The sequence below is a fragment of the Ochotona curzoniae genome, unplaced genomic scaffold, assembly GCF_017591425.1.
Source record: "Ochotona curzoniae isolate NIBS_2020 unplaced genomic scaffold, NIBS_Ocur_1.0 contig_883, whole genome shotgun sequence".
NCBI classification, from domain to species: Eukaryota; Metazoa; Chordata; class Mammalia; order Lagomorpha; family Ochotonidae; genus Ochotona; species Ochotona curzoniae.
Window position 1 is genome coordinate 30,071,794 of NW_024466599.1, and position 19,397 is coordinate 30,091,190.

The 19,397-nt window shown below is 43.0% G+C and overlaps 1 protein-coding gene across 2 annotated transcripts in view; it reads right to left on the reverse strand.

Moving 5' to 3' along the window:
- Positions 1–9,083: 9,083 nt before the first annotated feature.
- KCNG3 (potassium voltage-gated channel modifier subfamily G member 3) overlaps positions 9,084–19,397 on the reverse strand; it is a 53,873-nt gene continuing 43,559 nt past the window's right edge. For both annotated transcript variants that reach the window (XM_040993993.1, XM_040993992.1), the window contains exon 2: positions 9,084–9,729. In XM_040993993.1, the coding sequence (XP_040849927.1) occupies positions 9,084–9,729 (646 nt within the window). The remainder of the gene's footprint in view (positions 9,730–19,397) is intronic.

A 19,397-nucleotide genomic window follows, 5' to 3' on the forward strand; every position in this document is an offset into this window, starting at 1 on the left:
GATCAGCTCAGCTCCAGCCATCGTTGGCCACTTAGGAAGTGAACCAGTGCACGGAAGATCTTTCTGTATCTCTTTCTCTTGGTAAACAAATTTTTAAAAAGAATTGTTCCTACAAACCACAGTGAATTTGTTAAAATTGGTTGAATATTTAAATTTAAACATTTTTTAAAATTGGCGGGGGGACGGGGACCCGGGAGCAGTTGTCATCTCCAGTAAAATATCCCTTCCCTAGCCACTCAATTGCCCTCAGCATGGTTATGTCTTTCTTGTATGGGATTCAACAGACTAGCACACAGGTTGCTGAGACAGGGCCAGGAAGAAAAATCTAGAACAGGAAATAAAAAGCAGCGGTGGGGGGTTGGGGGGGAAGGGAGCAGATGTTCGGCGCAGTGATTAAGTTGTTGCTTGGGACACTCACATCCCATAGCAGAGTGTGGGTCCAATCCAACTTCTCAGCTTCTGATTCAGATTCCTACTACTACGCACTCTGGAAGGCAGCAATGATGGCTCAACGAGTTGGGTCTTAACCAGCCATGGGGGAGACCTGCATAGAGTCCCAGGTTCCTGGCTTTGCTCAGTTCTGGCTGCTGTAAACATTTTGGGAGTCAACTAATGGGTGAAGCTCTCTCTCCATCTTTAGCTCTACCCGTCTCTTGCCTTTCAAGTAGATGAAAAAAAATACTAAAAACTGTTTAGGAGGACCAGAAAATCACGCCTTTTTAGTTGACAAAATTCTTACCAAGCCAAATGTTATCATAATTCCTAATTTTGACTTCATACATACGTGCACTGGTTTTAAATAATTTTTAAGGATGTATTTATTTATTTATATTTGAAAGGCAGATTTATAGGAAGAGAGAGAGAGAGAGATTGATCTTCCACTTATTGCTTCACTTCCTAAATGGCTGCAAGAACAAGAAGTGAACCAATTCATAACCAAGAGCTCAGAGCTTCTTCCTGGTTTCCCACATGGGTGCAGCAGCCCGAGGACTTGGGCCATCTTTAGCTGCTTTCCCAGGAGCATTAGCAGGGAGTTTAATGTGAAGTGCAGCCGCCACTCATATGGGATGTCAGTACCACAGGCAGAGGATTAACCAAGTACACCACAATCCCTATTTGAAGTGATTTGATTTGGTGAATGAAAACCAAATAAATGTGCCCTTCTCAAGATACCTCATCCTGATATATGAAAAATAAAAATCTAAAAAGCACCTGAGAGGATGTTATATAACAAAAGGATAACTCACAGGTTAAGAGACTCCCTGCACACATCCATCACTGTACATAGGATATGAAAAGGCATTTTTAAAAAGATTTGTTTATTTTTATTGGAAAGGCAGATGTACAGAGAGGAGGAGAGACAGAGAGGAAGATCCTCCATCCGATGCTTCACTCCCCAAGTGACTGCAACGGCCAGTGCTGCACCCATCCGAAGCGGGAGCCAGAACTTCTTTCCGGGTCTCCCATGTGGGTGCAGGGCCGTCCTCGACTGCTTTCCCAGGCCACAAGCAGGGAGCTGAATGGGAAGTGGAGCTGCCGAGATTAGAACTGTCACCCATATAGGATCCCGGTGTGCTCAAGGCGAGGACCCCAACCACTACGCTACCACGTTGGGTCGAAAAGGCATTTTCAAACTTTCCCCGTACAGCTGACTGGAAGCCAGTTTATCACTTAAAGGGGATGCACCTATGCCTGTGCAAGCCACCGTGCTTCTTTCACGGCCTTGTCCTGCACACAGAAGATATACAAATAAAGAATAGATTCAAGAAAGATGCACAATCCTACTTATTCTCACTCTCTATCAGATCTTTTTAAACACTGAGTCCTTCGGAAATCTTATATAAAGTGGTTTTCCTAAAATAGCATAAAGTAAATCTTAACCAGAAAAGGACCTTGACTTACCATTCTAAATTTCAGAGCTAGAATATTTATATGATTTGCATAATTTTTTTTTTATTTAAAGAGTCTTCCAAGTGATAAGAATTACTAAGAAAAAGATAACAGGGCTGGCATTATGGTGAAGTGGGTTAAGCTGCAGCCCACAACACCAGCATCCCATATGAGTGCCAGTTGGAGACCCAGCTCCACTTCCAATCAATTCCCTTCTAACAGCCTGGGAAAGCAGCAGAGAATGCCCAAAGTGCTAGGGTCCTGCTCTTCGTGCGAAACCTGGAAGAATCTCCTGGCTCCTGGATTTGGCCTGGCAAAGTCCCAGCAGTTGTGGCTATTTAAATGAGTAGATGGAATCTCTCTCTCTCATACACACACACACGTGTTCATTTTCTCACCTTGTAAAACAGCACAATTAAATGACAAACCAACAATCATGGATAGGAGCAAATGTATCTTACATCAAAGCAAATTTAAACTTTATACTTCTGTCCTTGGAACAAAATTAAATGACTCACATGGGCCAAAGGATTTGTTTTATATCAATGCTAAGATTTTGTATTTTGCTTCCCAGTATCTCACTTGAAAGAGGTTATGGCTCAAAAAAATTCAGCATGTACAGCACAAGGTGGACGCTCAGCACAGTAGTTAAGATGGACTCCTGCATCCTTACAGGAGTGTTTGGGCTCAAGTGTCAGCTCTGCTTCAGGTCCAGCTTCGCACTAGCACATACCATGGGAGGCAACTATGACAGCTGAAGTACTAGGGTCTCTACTACCTGTGGACTCCTGGCTTTGGCCTGGCCTAAGTCTTGGATAATGAGCACTTAAGTTACAGTCCATGAATAGAACAGTCCTTACTTCGTCTCTTCTCTGCCCTTCCCTCCCTCTGATTTTTAAATTTAAAAATAAAAGAAACATATATCACTATGACTACAAAACAAACTTCACACTTATCTCAGAGCTCAAGAACTGTACCAAATACTATTCCCCATTTAAAAAGCGAGATTCTCCTGTTCCTAGTGCTGAGAGGGAGCATGGAGGCTCTTCAGGTACCAGACTGAGCTGACAGTGAAAGAGCAGAGTGCAAACTTGACAAATCACTTTATATTCACACAGAAAAAACAATCCTGTCATTACCTCTATGTTTTTTCTTATATAAAAAAAGATAAAACAGATGAATAAAAAAATTGCTTGTGACAATACGTACTACACATGGTTTCAGCTCCATTGTGGGCAGAATTGCAAAGTTGTTTCAAAATAATAGACACAACCAAAGTCGAACGGAGGGGAACTACCTAACACAAAATTACAAGACATTTTCGTTTTAGTTTGAACACACTGCTGCACAGGTAAGCACACCAGGGCACAGCTTCAGACACAGATGAGCTACCACTGGCAGGTACAAGTCACCTAGGATTCCCTCTGGTTTTCACTCACTAAATGTCATCTACGCTTTGACTGTACTTGGTATGGTGCTGATATTTTTAGACACAAATCACAGGATGCCCACTAAAAGCTACTAAAAATTAACTGTGTAAAAGAAAAGCAGATCACTAAGCTCAATTCCCAAACCAAATAACAGTAGACTACCAAGTTTAAGTGTTTATTGGGCATGTCTGGGAGACCTGGGAAACAGTGAAAGACCAGGATAAGGTCAATTACAAAATGAGACAATAGAATCAAGCTTTCTGACGACAAGTCATGGAAGGCTCCCCAGTAAATTATTACTGATCTATGGCCTTCCTCTAAGTGCAGATGGGCTTGGGAAAGCAAGAAGCAAAACACCAGATGAAAGCCTGCTGAACAGACAGGAGCATGCAACCTTCCTGACCAAAATGGAACTCTGCTAGAACATTCCATTAGAGCTCCAACCCATGTGACTTCCTGCTCAGCTCTGAAAATTGCCAAGCCTGACTCTTCTAAATAATGCAAAGGTTAACTGTGAAATGCCTGTGCTTGTTGTACATATGTGAATGGATGCTTGACAACAGTTCTCTAAAAAAATCAATGGACAAGGCCTGGCGTGATGGCCTAGGAGCTAAAGTCCTCTCCTTGAATGCGCCAGGATCCCATGTGGGCACCAGTTCTAATCCCAGCAGCCCTGCTTCCCATCCAGCTCCCTGCTTGTGGCCTGGGAAAGCACTCGAGGATGGTCCAAAGCCTTAGCACCCTGCACCCACATGGGAGACCCAGAAGATTCTCCTGGCTCCCGGCTTCAGATGGATGCAGCACCGGCCATTGCAGTCACTTGGGGAGTGAATCATCAGACAGAAGATCTTCCTCTCTGTCTCTTCTCCTTTCTGTATATCTGCCTTTCCAATAAAAATAAATAAATCTTTAAAAAAAATCAATAGACAGCTGATTTTTCTATGCACTGATCTAATGTCCTCCTTTCTGACTTGTAAGACTTCTAAAAGCAACATTTGCTTTTTAATCAGACTTTGCAAGGGGGAGGGGAGGACCAAAGCACCAAAGGGAATATTTTTAGAAATCTTTCAAGCCATTTGATGTAAAAAAAGAAAAAAAAAGTATATCTAAAAGTACTGAACCAAAAGTCTGGAAATTGGGTTCCTGAAGGCCAGAACTGAACATTTAGAGTGACCATGGCTACATCAGAACCAGATAGGAGCAGAGTCCCCTGGCGCTAGCAACTGTAGGGGACAAAGGGTGTACACAAAGGGTAGAGTCTACCAAAAGGCTTCCAGGACTACATTAGTTCCACAGTTGTGAGGATACTGTAAGATATGGGACCACACCTAGTAGGATAATGTATCCATATCATAAATGAATATACACCGATAAAGCCAGAGGACCCTGACAACACCCAGCTGAGGTCAGGCCTTGGGTGTGCCTTGGCAGAGTTCAACAGTGCACAGCTGGTTTTCAGGTTTTTCTTTCTTTCTTTTTTTTTTTTGTCATTTCTCTATAGAAAAGAAGATAAAATAAGCTGCTTCTAGATAGCATTAAACCAAGAAAGAAAATTCTTCCAACACCAAAATTCAATCTCATTGCTGCCTCTCCAAGATCACAGAAAATCTAGGTAAGACACATGGGCAGGAGTTTAGGAGAAGAAATGTTATATTGATGACAGACACTGTGAGAGAATGCATTTTACTACTTGTTAAGAACCTACAGAGGGCAGTGTTGTGGCACGGTGAATTGAGCTTTGCCAAGTAACAAACACGGCCATCCCACAGGGATGCAAATCTGAGTCTCAGCTGTTCCACTTTGCATCTGGCTCCCTGCTAATACACCAAGGAAAGCAGCAGAAGATGGCCTGTGCACTTCGTGAAGGTGACTGGACAGAGTTCCCGGCTTTTGGCTTGAGCCTGGCACAGCCCTGGCCTTTGAAGCTGTCTGAGGAGCATACCAGCAAATAGAAGCTTGCTATCTTGCTCTCTCCATTTTTCTAACTCAAATAAAATGAATAAACCACACACAAAAACGGAACCTACAAATGTGTGACTACTAGTAACTATTTTTTTTAAAGATTTTTCTTTAATTGGAAAGTCAGATATACAGAGAAAAGGAGAGCTTGAGAAGATCTTCCATTTGTTGATTCACTCCCCAAATGGCTGCAACAGCTGGAGCTGCGCCAATATGAAGCCAGGAACCTGGAACCTCTTCCGGGTTTCCCATGTGGGTGCAAGGGTCCCAAGGATTTGGGCCATCTTCTATTGCTTTCCCAAGCTACAAACAAGGAGCTGGATGGGAAGCAGGGCTGCTGGGATTAGAACTGGCACTTATATGGGATCCTGGCATGTGCAGGGCAAGGACTTAAGCTGCTATGCTACCACGCCAGGTCCTACTAGTAACCTCTAACCCTCAAAGTAAATGCAATTACTTAAATCAGCAATCTACAATAAAAACAAAGCATGAGAAAAACGTGTTTTTTTTTATAATATGTCCTTTAAAATAAGTCATAACCACAAATCCCATTTTAGAGAGACAAAGCAAGTTACATATAAAGTCACGTCATGTAAGCCCACATGTGGTAAAAACAGCAAAAATTCAGCTTCCTCTTTCTACTTTGGGTATTCTAATTTCAGATAAAATCTCACTGGTGTTGACACAGATCCCAATGGAAGCATTTCTAGCACAAAGAATGAAATTACGAGAAATGGTGTAAAAGCACAACTAATGGGGCAGGTATTTGGCCTAGCACTTAAGACGCTTTCATCCCATATCAAGTATTGTGGAGCCAGTGCTGTGGCAATGCAGGCTGAACTTCAGTCAGTGGCACCAGCATCCCAAATGGTGCTGGTTGGAATCTGAGCTGTTCCACTTTCCATCCACCTCTCTGCTAAGAGAGCTGCACAAAGATGGCTCCAAGTTCTTGGGCCCCTGCACCCAAAGGGGAGACCTAGAAGAAAGCCCAGGCTCCTAGCTTTGAATTGGCTCAGCTCTAGCTATTGAAGTTGTCTGGGGACAAATACCGCTTTAGGCACCAGTGTTGTGGCACAGTGGATTAAGCCACAGTCTGTGACGCATCTCATAGGGGCAACCAATTTTATTTCCGGGTGCTCTAATTCCAAACCAGCTCCTTGCTAATGTGCCTGTGAAAGCAGTAAAGGATGGTCGCAGTGTTTGTGCCTGTGCCACCCGCTCACAAGGAGCTCCTGGATCCCGGAACCTGACTATGCTACCTCTGGTTGTTGTGATCATTTGGGGAACAACTGTCAAATGGAGTCCCTCTCTTTCTCTCTGTCTCTGCAGCATTACCTTTCAAATAAATAAATCAACCTTGAAAAAAATAACCATATTTCCTAAATAAAAAAAGTAAATAACTTTTAGAGAAATAAAAAGAAATGTTACTAAGCGATTTTTTTGAAAGTGGAAACCTTCAGGGACAGTTACAAGAAAATGCTTCTCATCCCAAGCAGCTACAACATTCAGAAAGACAAAACGGACTTTCTGAGCAAATTCCCAGCCTCCTCCTTGAGACACAGTCCACTAAGCTGTCATCAGCATCTCTCCAACATGCTTATTGTGGCCCTGTAGTTAGTCTGACAAAAAACAAGAAGTTTCTCACATTACCTAAAGACAGCTCAAAGTCCACAGGCACATTCACATATGTGTGGCTATGCATGGATATGTCTAGATATGTGCTTCTCCTGGGCTCTTCTCATGGAAGTTTCTTCCCCTAAATTAATTAAAACTTTGTGTGTAGCACACTCTGTGGGGATGTGAAGGCATGGTACATGAGAAAGAACTCCAGCTTCAAAATAGTTAGGATTTACCTTGGAAGATAAAAACACATTCACATCAAGAGGTCCCAGTCCTGGTAAAATTGATGGTTACATTTTTATTATTAACATCATAGCGATATTACCATCTGCATATTATTTGCATGAATCACAAAGCCTTAATCCAAATAAGAAAGAAAAAAATAAATCCATGCCATTTAATTCAATTATAGTAAAATACAATAAATATACAATAAATAACAATTTATTCTGACTATATAAAAAGTATCATTAACAGTGGAAAGGAGTAGGGAAAATGGAGTGAGATCTTTAATGGCCAAAATATCACATAATTGCTGGAAAGGAAATTAGGCGAAAGGAAATGGTTTTGTTGTTATTATCTCAGCAATGATAATGGCAAAGAAGTGCAGCTTCCCCAGGCTTTCTCAGATCCCAGAGGCATATGAAGGATTAGATGCTGGGCTATGTTTTCTGGAGGTCCAGGTTTGAGCCCCAGCTCCTTCGTAACTGCATCCTTCTTTGCCCCAGGTCTGAACTAAAGGCTGGCTAATACTCTAAGGGTAAGCTTCTCTTTAATAAACAGATCTGGGTTCCCCTTGTTCTACCCACCCCTGCCCAGCTTCTTTCTTATACCCTTGATAAATTACAGGTTATACCCTAAATGATTCATGAATCTATAGCTTTAATTTTTTGTGCTTATACATGACTGTTTGATATCAATTGGTTGAAAAGCAAAAATTGTAAATTCATTCTGACTAAATTAGCATGAAACAACCATTGGTTTTATACTCTCCGGTCCCAATAACATCACTAGATTAAAATGGCATATTACCCAATATTGTTTCAAGAAGGCTTTTGTTGTAGAAGTGATTCATAATGGTGAAGATCAAATAACTATGTCTTTGCTGCTTTTAGCTGACTTAAAATTGACTGAACTACACAGGAACTAAGAGTACAATAATATCTACTTCCTTTTTTAAAGATACTCCAGTGATAACACATAAGTATGACTTTGGTATCAAAAAGGCTACATGAATATGCTTTCATCTTAGATGTCTTTTTAAATTCATGGTGTTTGGGGCAAAAGTTAAGAGCAGAGGAGGATAAATATGGCATATAATCTTGAGCAACATCAAACTTTTTCTATTTTCATGTTTACGGTAGAAATATTTTTGTTTGGACATCTAAATGTCAGGACAATTAACAGCAAATAACAGCTATGAAGGTGAAAATTATTCAGTGAAATGTTAAATAACACAAAATCCTCTTGATTCTTATTACATACATTCTTTGAATCATTTCAGTAAAGCAATAAAAGAAATTCAAAGTACAACAGAGAGGACACAGCCAAGCTTCCATGAAGCTGCGCAGAGGTGAACATGAAGACAGAGTGGGGTAAAGAAGTACACTGGAAAAGTTTCTCAAATAGCACTGTCGCTTGTGTCTAGCTCCATTATACAGTTTCAATTTTAGCCAAAAATTTTTAAGTATTTGCTCAACAGTTCCTGCATGTGACATATGTTTCCAGAATACTTCTGACATTGATATGAGAAATTATAAAACATTTAGAAATGAAAATGTTACTCTCAAAAAAATATAACACTGTAAGTTCCAAGCTTCTTCTGAATTCAGAAGATGGAAAAGCGTTTGCAATAGAGTACCTGCCTTCTCAAAAATGTTTAAAGAATGTGCTTTCAAAAAACAAAGGTAACTGTTCAAGGCAAGGAAGAGACAAATCAGGTCTACACAAATGAAATCTTCAAGGTTACTCGAGGGGTCACTATCCTTCCTTTGCGGTCTCAATGCCATTTAGTCCGCAAGATGTAAACAGTTTTATCTCTTCAGCTAGGAAGGACTGTTTCTGCCCTACCAAGATGGTGACAATGCCACTGCAGTGCTCAACCAGCAAGAAACACATGAATATGAAGCAGCATCAACTCTTTCCCATCAAACCACGGGTATGCAAGGACTGATTTGCGATGCATTAATTCAGGAACTCAGCAGAGAGGCTCCTGCTATATCTAGCTGATCTAAACTTGAGCTCATGGTAACACTGCACAAAGCTGTGGTAGATAAAAGTGATAGGTAATGCCAATAGGACAATTCCACTGACAACACAAACTCCTCCAAGAATTCTTCCAGGCATTGTGATAGGATACATATCTCCATAGCCAACTGTAGTCATAGAGATAATCACCCACCAGCAGGCAGCAGGGATGCTGGCGAAGTCCTTGTTGGATGCTTCCAGGTCCAACCCATGTTCGAGAAGCTGAGAAAGTGCACTAAAGATTGCCATGGCAACGCAAATGAAGACAAGTAACATAACCATCTCCCGGTAACATCGTTTGAGAGTCAAACCAAGTGTCTGAAGACCAATGAAGTGACGGGCAAGCTTAATCACCCAAAAAATCCGCATCATCCTAAGCACCCTCAAGGTGACTCCAGCCCTCTGGAGTTGAGAGTTCTCGCCTGTAAACACTGTCATCAGTACGGAGATGTAATACGGCGTGATTGCCAGCAAATCAATGATGTTCAGGGGTCTCTTGACAAACTCACACTTGTTTTTGGAGACGAGGAACCTCACGATGCACTCCGCCGTGAACCAGCCTATGCAGATAGCTTCAATTACCCTGTCAAGGGAACAAAGGGAGGATTGATCATTTTATTTTTAAGCATTTTAACAGTGTTAAGATTTCTTCAGATAGTACTACACACACACACACCAATTCAATTACTTTTCCAGAAAACATCGAGGACAGCATTTATCAATGTCATTAGACCCACCAGGAAGCAACAGAACAAGATGTGACAATTCAGATGAAAACTGAACTTGACGGAGTCCTCGTTTACATTATACAATATGCAATGCCATTAAAATTGCTGATTTTGTCACTAATGCTTAAACAAACAAACAAAACCCTCTCTTACAGGGCAGCCTGAAGCACACTTGCACTCAGCCGACCACAGTATGCAGTTGCAATTGCTCTCTGAGGACCTCGGGGCTCAACAGTCCCAGCCAGGTCAGAAAGATTTCTTTCCTTACCCACAGAGGACACACACCCTCTGATTTTTTCGATGACTTATTTCTTGATAAATTAGAGGGAACCCAATATTATTTCCTAAAATGTGATATCCCCCTGCTTTTCCAGTAGGCTGATAGAGGAACTTCTGGGGGCATTGCACAAACCCACAGCCCAGACAAGTGCCCTGACACTACCATTCTCATTATGAGGTTCCTAGTGAAAAATAAACTGATGATTTTCCACAAAAGACACTTTTTTCCTAGTGAAGTCAGCTTTACTGCTTATTTTTTTGAAATTATTTTTGCACACCGCAGTTTTTAAACGTAAGACTACATTTTGCCCAGAGCAGTATTTACCAACCCATCCACATCACTGCACACATTGAAACTGACAATATTTACACAGTCTCCTACAGCTAAAAAGTAGAATTGTCGAAGCAAAAGCCGCCACCTCGGGGCCCAGACCATCCTGGCCCTTGTCCCACACTCCGAGGCTGGATAAATCAAACCTCAGCAAGGTAGAGTGCCAAGTGACCTGGGGACAACTGTACGTTTCAATTAAAAGTCATTGTGATACCATCACTCATTCTGCCCCACACAGTTCTTTCTTCTCACAGACCCAGACCCAAACCTGTAACTGATAGAAGAAAGCAAAGAGGGCAGAATGGCAATCAGGAGACCACATTTTCTAAAAGAATTACTCAAAGTGCATTTCACAGAATACAAACTGCTCTAAAAATCATCAGATACAATTAACCATGATGCCATACTGCAGGGCTTTCTAGTGCCATTAAGATTCACTGTATTTATTTTCTTTTTATTTATTCTTAGAATAGGCATTCATACGCCTGTGATTCTGATTCACAAAGATTTTAAAAAGAGTATGGATATCACAGCACCAACTCAAGTTCCAGATGCTCCATTTCCAACCCAGTGTCCTGCAAATGCACCTGGGAAGGCTTTCCTGCCCCCCCCCCCCCCAATGAAGGAGACTTGGTTGGAGTTCCAGGCTCCTGGCTTTGGCCCGGCCTGGACCCAGCTGCTGTGTCCACTTGGAGAGTGAAGCAGCAAATAGAAACCCCTCTCCTTTCTTTCTCTCCCCCTTTCAAAAAACAAACACACACAAAAAAAAAATCCTACAGATTTTTTCTTAAATGATGATACAGTATTACATCAATTATCCTGTAATTCATTTAACCATTCCAGTTGATACATGTTTATGTAGTTTTCAATTCCTGGCTACCAAAGACAATGATGCAGTGAATATTATTCTTTCTGCATCGTTTCACACATGTGCAACTATATCCAGACTTGGAATTATACACCAAATCAAAGGAGATTTTGCCAAGCTACTCTTATCAGCAGGGACACTAATGATATCCCTCCCCAAGCAGCACAGAGCACTGTCTATTTTCCCAAAGTTTCACTGACAGTTTTATTGAGGTTGTAGATAGACCTTTGCCACATTTACAAAAGCCCCACTTTGTCGTGAAGGACGATGAATGCTTTCTCCCATGTTTACAGACCTGCTCTGTGGCCCATGTCCTTTGCCGGGTGGACCTGCCATTTGCTCAGATACAATGTGAGTATCCTGCAGCGTGTGCAGTGTCAGACAGGGTCTTTTGTTTTCCTGCAAGGACTGTTCCTTCATACAGCAGTTTTGGAAAATGCTTCCAGAGTCTTTGTAAATGTGCTTGTGGTAGGAATCAACAAACAGAAGCCTATGGGTTACACCCTGCCTGCTGCCTAAGTTTATTATGGCACGTAAACTAAGAATGGTTAAAGAAAAATGTAGTGGCTAAAGAAAAATGTAGATGTGAGATTTTGCGGGGGGGGGGGGGGAGGGAAATCTGTAAGTCTGACTGACAAGATCCAAAGACAGTAGACAGAGGCTGTATCAATCGTGGCAAGCGGCACCACATACTTGGCAGAGTGTGGCACCCAGTACCACCGACTGCCTTGCATGACCTCAGTTCTCACCAGCTTTTTCCATGTGAACTACTACAGACCTTCATGTGCACGGACAGCCATGATATGGGTTAGTCTTTTCTTTTTCTGTATCCTCCTGGTAATTTTCATTGAATATGGTACGTATTGCCCCTTGTTTCCAATCTTGTAGTAACACAGGATCATGTGGCCAATTCTGACCAATAACCTGTAACCTTTCAGGATGAAAGCAAGGAGTGGGTGTGAATTACTTTTCCTGCCATAAAAATCTGGACAGCATGAACCCTGAAGGGCTTGCTGCAAAATGGTAAGGTTTCCATCATCCCAGTACCCCGAGTGGCTGTTCCGAGGACAACAAGCAGAAGCCTTGTCTATCTTGACCCAGACGGAATACGTACGATTCATGAACAAGAAATAAATCTTGTTGTGATAAGCCAATGAGAATTCCAAGTTGATTGCTGCTGAAGCAGTTAAGGGAAAACATGCAAAACTGCCATATTGACTATTTCAAGCTGAAATCACTTGAAGATATCTTAACTGCAGGAAAGGATACTTGCCATTTTTCCTGCACATAGGAAGCCAAAAAGATTCTTTCGAGAGGAACACCTCTCACACATCAAGGTAAGAAAATGGCCTTATTACTAAGACACTGGTAACTGGGACGGCAGTGAACCTGAATAAGCACTCTTTGGAATAATAATGCTTATCTTCCCTGGTTTCTACAACCCTCCCTCCCCGTCATGCATCTCTTAGTGACTTCTTAGGATCCTAAGTGCTGCCTGCCTCTGGCATTGGCATCCCATGTGGGTGCCAGTTCATGTCCTGACTGCCCCATTTCCCATCCAGCTCCTTGCCTTTGGTCTGAGAGAACAGTGGAAGATGGCCCAAGGCCTTGGGCCCCTATACCCATGTGGGAGATCCAGAAGAAACTCCATGTTCCTGGCTTCAGACCAGTCCAGCTCTACTTGTTGCAGCCATTTATGGAATGACACATCAAATGAAACATAAATGGAAAAAAAAAATGTCTTAAAAGCTATCTTGGGGCTAGCATTGTGGCACAAGTTAAAACACCACTTATGATACTGGCATCAAAGTGTTATTTTGATTCCTAGCTGCTCTAGTTCCAATCCAGCACCATGCAAATGCACCTGGGACAGCATCGAATGACCACCCAGGTTCTTGGGGTCCTGCCACTTTCATGGGAGACCAGGACAGAGTTCTGACTCCTGACTTTGGCCTGGTCCACTCTTAACTATTACAGCCATATGGGGAGTGAAGCAGCAAGTGGAATATCTGTCTTTTGACACCATCTCTCTTTGTTACTCTGCCTTTCAAATAAATATGTAAACCTTTCAAAAATAAATCATGACATTTCATTGGGTATATGCACATGTTCCAAAAATCCGATCAAACCCAGAAATCTGACACAATCCTGATCTCAAGCTTTTCAGAGAGGAGACAGCCGGGAATAACAACAGTTTACTTGTGTTGACCTGAAGGTTGAACACATTGATTCCTAGCTGCTATAAGAGTACCAGGCCACTCCCCGAGAGCCCAATGCTTGTTCCTCTCTGGGGGACAATTCTCCTCCCCCCCCATCAAGGGCCCTCTCAGCTCTAACATCCTCATTCTATTAATTTCAGAAGAGGAGAAAAAACTGTAACCGTGCCCAAAAATATCACAGCATGTTCTAATTATTTCCACCAGCAGCCAAAATCATTCCGATTAGAAAAGAGGGAATTCAAATGGTGTGGAATAATCTCTTGCGGAGGGAAGTTCCAAGAGGCAAACTCCTCCATCCATAATGAGATCCTTTGGGTTCTTCCCACTCAGCCCCAAGACAGCGGCGGTTTCCCCAGCACTCCTCCTTGAAGTCAGAAATCAGCCAAAACCCCAGGCATCACTTTCACCCAGGATTACACCAAGGCAGTTTCCAACCACAAACACCACCAGGCCTGCCAAGATCCCCCACGTCTCCAAATGGCATCCTCGCCAAAGCCACCACCACCACCAACTGCTGGGAAACTGATACTGTTTACCTAGCAATACCGCACACAACGAGGTACTCCCACGGGCTCCTATAAAACATAAACAGAAAAAAAAAGAGACAGAAAGAATACTGGAGGACGCCATGCTTCTATTTCTTTTTTTGAGGAAGCTGTAACTGTGCGGCTAACTAATGATGTTTATCACTTTGAAGTGGGTATTGGCACAGCAATCAAGATGCTACTTGAGACACATCCAATATCCAGTCCCAGTTCCATTTCTGATCCTACTTCCCCCTGATGTACATCCTGGGAGGCAGCAGGAGATGGTTTAATAGGGGAATCCCTGCTGCCTGTGGGAGATCTACATTGAGCTCTGGGCACCTGTATTTGGATTGACCCAACCCTGGCCTTTGTGGGAATTTCAGGAATTAACTAAAAGACGGGAGAGCCTCATCTATGTGTCTCTCAAATAAAAGAAAATATGTAAAAATTAAAAGTATTTTTGTGATCATTGGGACCCTTCAGTTGGGATTATCCTACTGACTTCACAGCTGTCAGCACATTCAATGCTTCAACAAATCTGTGCAGTGTAGTTCCCCTAACAGCTCTACTTTCCAAGTGATAAAAATGAGTCTAAAGGTGAAGCATCTTTGTCAAGGTCATACATGTCAGAAACTGCAGTGCACAAGCTGGGGCACTCAAATCCATAGGTTTTTTTTTTTTTTTTAAAGAGAATTATTTACTTTTATTGTAAAAGAACATTAGAGAAAAAGAGACAGGGAAATTGTCCATCTAATGGTTCACTCCCTAAATGGCTACAATGCACAGAGCTGAGCTGAGCTGAAGCCAGGAGCTTCTTCCAGGTCTCCCATGTGGGTGCACAGACCCAAGAACTTGGGTTATCCTCTGCTGTTTTCCCAGGCCACAAGCAGGGAGCTAGGTGAGAAGTGGAGCAGCTTGGACTAGAACTGGTGCCACATGGGATGCAAGTGCTTGAAAGTGGAGGATTAGCCTGTTGAGCCACACAGTCCATGCCCTGATGCAGCTCTCATGTGGCCCAGTGAGAGTGGAAACAGTCCATCCAGACTATGTGGCTGGTCTGTAACACCCAACAGTAAGAACTGGGTTGGGTATAGACCAGTTGGGCAAAGCTACTGTTCCTGCCAGGACAGGAGGTGGATGGTGGACTAAGTCAGCCCAGACCAAGGACCCACCAGGGTGCATGATATCTGCCACTGAGATATCCAATTAAAGGAATCTGAGGAACTCCTTTGTCAGGGTGTAGTCCCTGCAGGTGAGCGCAAGAACCAAAGCAAGGAACAGCTCAGAGCAGACCAGGTTATAGTATCTGCCGGTATACATGTGGCTCAGGTATGGGGGTAGGTCAGGCTGGACCAGTTCATAACACCCATTAGCAGATCTGAGAACCACGACAGAGTGCAGGATAGGCTGGGTCTGGTTGCATCACCAGCCAATTCATATTAGTGCCAGGACTGGGGACCAACTACACCAGGTTGTGTGGCAGCTCTAACCAACACGAGCTAGAAATGGGGGCAGACCAGACCAGGCCAGACTACAGCACCTGGCAAATGCCAAGGTGAAATGGGCCACAGCCCCCACCAGCACATGCGAGACCAGGATGGGGGTTGAGCCTGGTAGGGAAGTAGTGGGGACTCTACTGCTAGGCCATCACTCATGCTGGTGAGCATGAAAGTTGGAACTAAGGGCAGACAAGGCTCGGCATGGATACCACACCTGTTGGCCTACATGTGAACTGGGTTGGGGGAGAGCAAGGCTGGTGTAGTCAATTGTATTCACAGGTACGTGCATGAGCCAGAATAAAGGCAGGTGGGTTTAGCTTGGCCACAACATCAGCTGGCAAGTGCTGGGACTGAAGGCAAGTCCTGCCAAGCTAGATCACAGAACCACCTGGAGAGTGTGAGACCCGGGGCAGAGAGTTGGTCCATGGGAAGGTTGTGGGCTTTTCTCTAATGGGCTGCAACTCCCACTGGTGAACAGGAGAACCAGGACTGGGGGGTGGCTTACAGAAATTGGCACCCACTGGCAGGCGTGTGTGCTGGAGGCTGAGTCAGTTGAGCTCTTAGGTTTCAATGCCCAATGATGTATACAAGATCTCAATGGAATATGCGGCAGACTGGAGCAGTTCACTGCACATGCTGACAGGCACAGGAACCAGAGTTGGGGGTCCAGTTCAGTGGGGGTTACTGGGGTTGCTCTGACTAGGCTGCAGCTCCCCGTGTGGTACGTGAGGGTCAAGCATATGTTGAGCAAGTCAGAGCTGGGCCCCAGTACTCACTGGTTTGCTGAGAATGGAGGGCAGAACAAACTGATCAGCTACCCCAGCGAAACTTGACAAATTTCTGGGCTGATGGAGACTCAGAGGTGGACAATGACAGCCAATCAACTCAACCTTGGAAGGATTTCCTCACCCTTGGAGCAGTGCTATCAGCAGCATTTCAGAACTATCGACACCACATGAGCAGAACCGTGTGTGTGTGTGAGAGAGAGATAGAAACTAACTCTCCTTGCCTGTGTAATTCTGCCTTTCAAGTAAAATAATCTTTGAAAATAATAATAATAATAGAACCTGTTAGGATTAAATGAAACATATGTAAGGAGCTGAGAATACAGGCTGACAATTAGTATGTGCTCAATAAATTGTGATTATTATCACTATAAACCACTCCTGAGCTCAAAATTTCTTCCCACACAGATCCAGTCAATGTCTTATCAACTGCAAAGAGAGGTGCTATGGCTTGAAGGTCTGCAGCCTTCAAAACTCTTTTCTTTTTTAACACAAAATCAAGTAAGCACTTATTTATTCACAAATAAGTAAATGTCTTATACTTCCACACACATGAGTGCTTTGAAAACAGAATTAAAAGATAAACTTATTTGAGAGCAAAACTAATTTAAAATAATTTGAAATCCATGCATGTGAGAGGTCTTCAAAAAGTTCACGGAAAAGTGTATACTATGAAAAACCTGGGCCTGGATTTCAAAACGTGTTTGCACCAACTTCAAACTCTTGTTAAAATTTACTTGCCACCATAATGGCCTTGGGAGGGGGACTGCAGACAGGGTGAATCCCTCTGAGGCCAGTGGGCTCAGCTAGCACAGGAGTAGGTCCTTGGTACAGAAGTAGGCTTACACCCGTGAGTTCCCACTTACTCTTTCTCCCACTCTCCCTTCCACATGTGATATCTTCCCCATTAGATGATACAGAAAGAAGGTCCTTGCCAGATTCCAGCCACTTGATCTCGAACTTTCCAGCTTGCTGTACTGTGAACCAACACATTATAAACCACCCAGTTCATGGTATTGCTACAGCAGCGCAAAATGGACTGAGGCATAAGATTGGATGCTCCACCCTTTCATTATGTCTTCTCTCAGGAGTCATGCTTATGTTCATTGTACAGATTATTAAAACCACTCATATAAGCAACTAGCAGGACCTACCGAGCTTCAGACTTTGTAGGAGCCCCAGTCATTCACTCCAGGAACTTACCCTACATACACTCTCATATTAACAACAACATGTCAAGACCCAAGGATTAAAAAGCAGATAAACGCCTATCTGTGAGATGGATAACATAAATGTATTTCCAGAATTTACTATTAAGGGAATTTACTATTAAGTAAATTTACTATTTACTTTTGGTGCAGGGACTTAAGCCACTGCCTGTGATGCTGGAATCCCATAGCAATGCGAGTTTAAGTTCTGTCTGCTTTAATTTCTGACCCAGCTCCATGCTAATGTGCCTGAGAAATCAGTGGAGGATGGCCCAAGTGCTTGGGCCCCTGCCACTCACGTGAGAGATCCAGATGAAGTTTTTGCTCCTGGCTTCCACCTGTCCAAGTCCTGGCTGTTACTACCTTTTGGGAAGTGAATCAGCAGAAATATCTGCTTCTCTATCTTTGTAACTTTGCCTTTCAAATAACTAATATTTGAATAACATCAGCAATTTTATGATTCAATCTTATCCAAGGTGACCATGAAAAGAGAAGGGGCACAACATTGTACTTTGAAGTGGAGCTTTCTTCAAGACAAACGCTAGGAGCCAGCTTTGTGGCACAAATTAAGCCACCCATCTGATACGGGATGCTAGCACCACCACTTTAACTCCCAGAAACTCATTGTTAGTATGCTTGGGAAGGCAACAGAAGCTGGCCCAAGTGTTGAGGCCCCTGCCAACTGTGTGGGAGATCTCTACAGAGTTCCAGGCTCACAGCTTCAGCCTGGTCCAGGCCCAGTTAATGGTAACATTTAGGGAATTAATCAGTAAATGGAGGATCTCTTTGTTGCTCTCTGCCTTTCAAATACACAAACCTCAAAAAAAAAAAAATGCTGAAGCAAAAAGCAAAGCAGTATATATGTTACAATACAACTGTGTACATGTGTACATTGGAAAAAAAAAAAAGGTACAAAACTGTTAAGGGGATGGTGCTATGGCATAGCTGCTAAATCCCCTGCCTGCAGCACTGGCATCCCATGTGGTACCTGTTCAAGTCCCAGATGCTCTACTTCCTACCCAGTTTTCTGTTAGTGCACCCGGGAAAACAGTGGAGGGTGGTCCATGTTCCTGGGCCTCTGCCACTCAGGTGACATACCAAGATGAAGGTCCTGGCATTGACCTGGCCCAGCCTGAGTTATCTTGGATACTTGGAAATTGAACAAGTAGATGGAAGCTCTTTATGTTTCCCTTTCTCTTTGTAATTCTGCTTTTCAAATAAATAAAATACCTATTTATTTGAAAGAGTTACAAAGAAAGAGGGAGAGATAGAGAAGAATTTCACCTGCTGGTTCACACCTCAGAAGGCTATAACAGCTGGGGCAGCGTCAAACTAAAGCCAGGAGCTTCTTCTGGTCTCCCACATGGGTGCAGGGGCCCAAGCACTTCGGTCCTCTTCTGATGCTGCTTCTGTGCATTAGCAAGGAGCTGGATGGGAAGTGGAGCAGCTGGGACTTGAACTGGTGGCCATATGAGATGCTAGCACTGCAGGCAGCAGCTTAATCCATTATGCCACAACCCTGACCCCAATAAATAAACTAAAATAAAACAAAACAAAAAACACTTTTAACACCAGTTGCCTCTAGAAAAGAATCCTCAAACCACCGCAGGATGCAAACTCACTTTTTGGTTTATGTGCTTCTGTACTTCTAAAAGCTATACCATGTCTACATATTATTTTTCCAACTTAAAAAATACCTTTCAAGACAGAGTAAAAAGCATGCCCATCTACAAAAGCAAATCACTACGATGGAGCTGTCAGCAGATTGAATCAACCTGTACAATCACAGGGTGCCACAAAAGGGAAA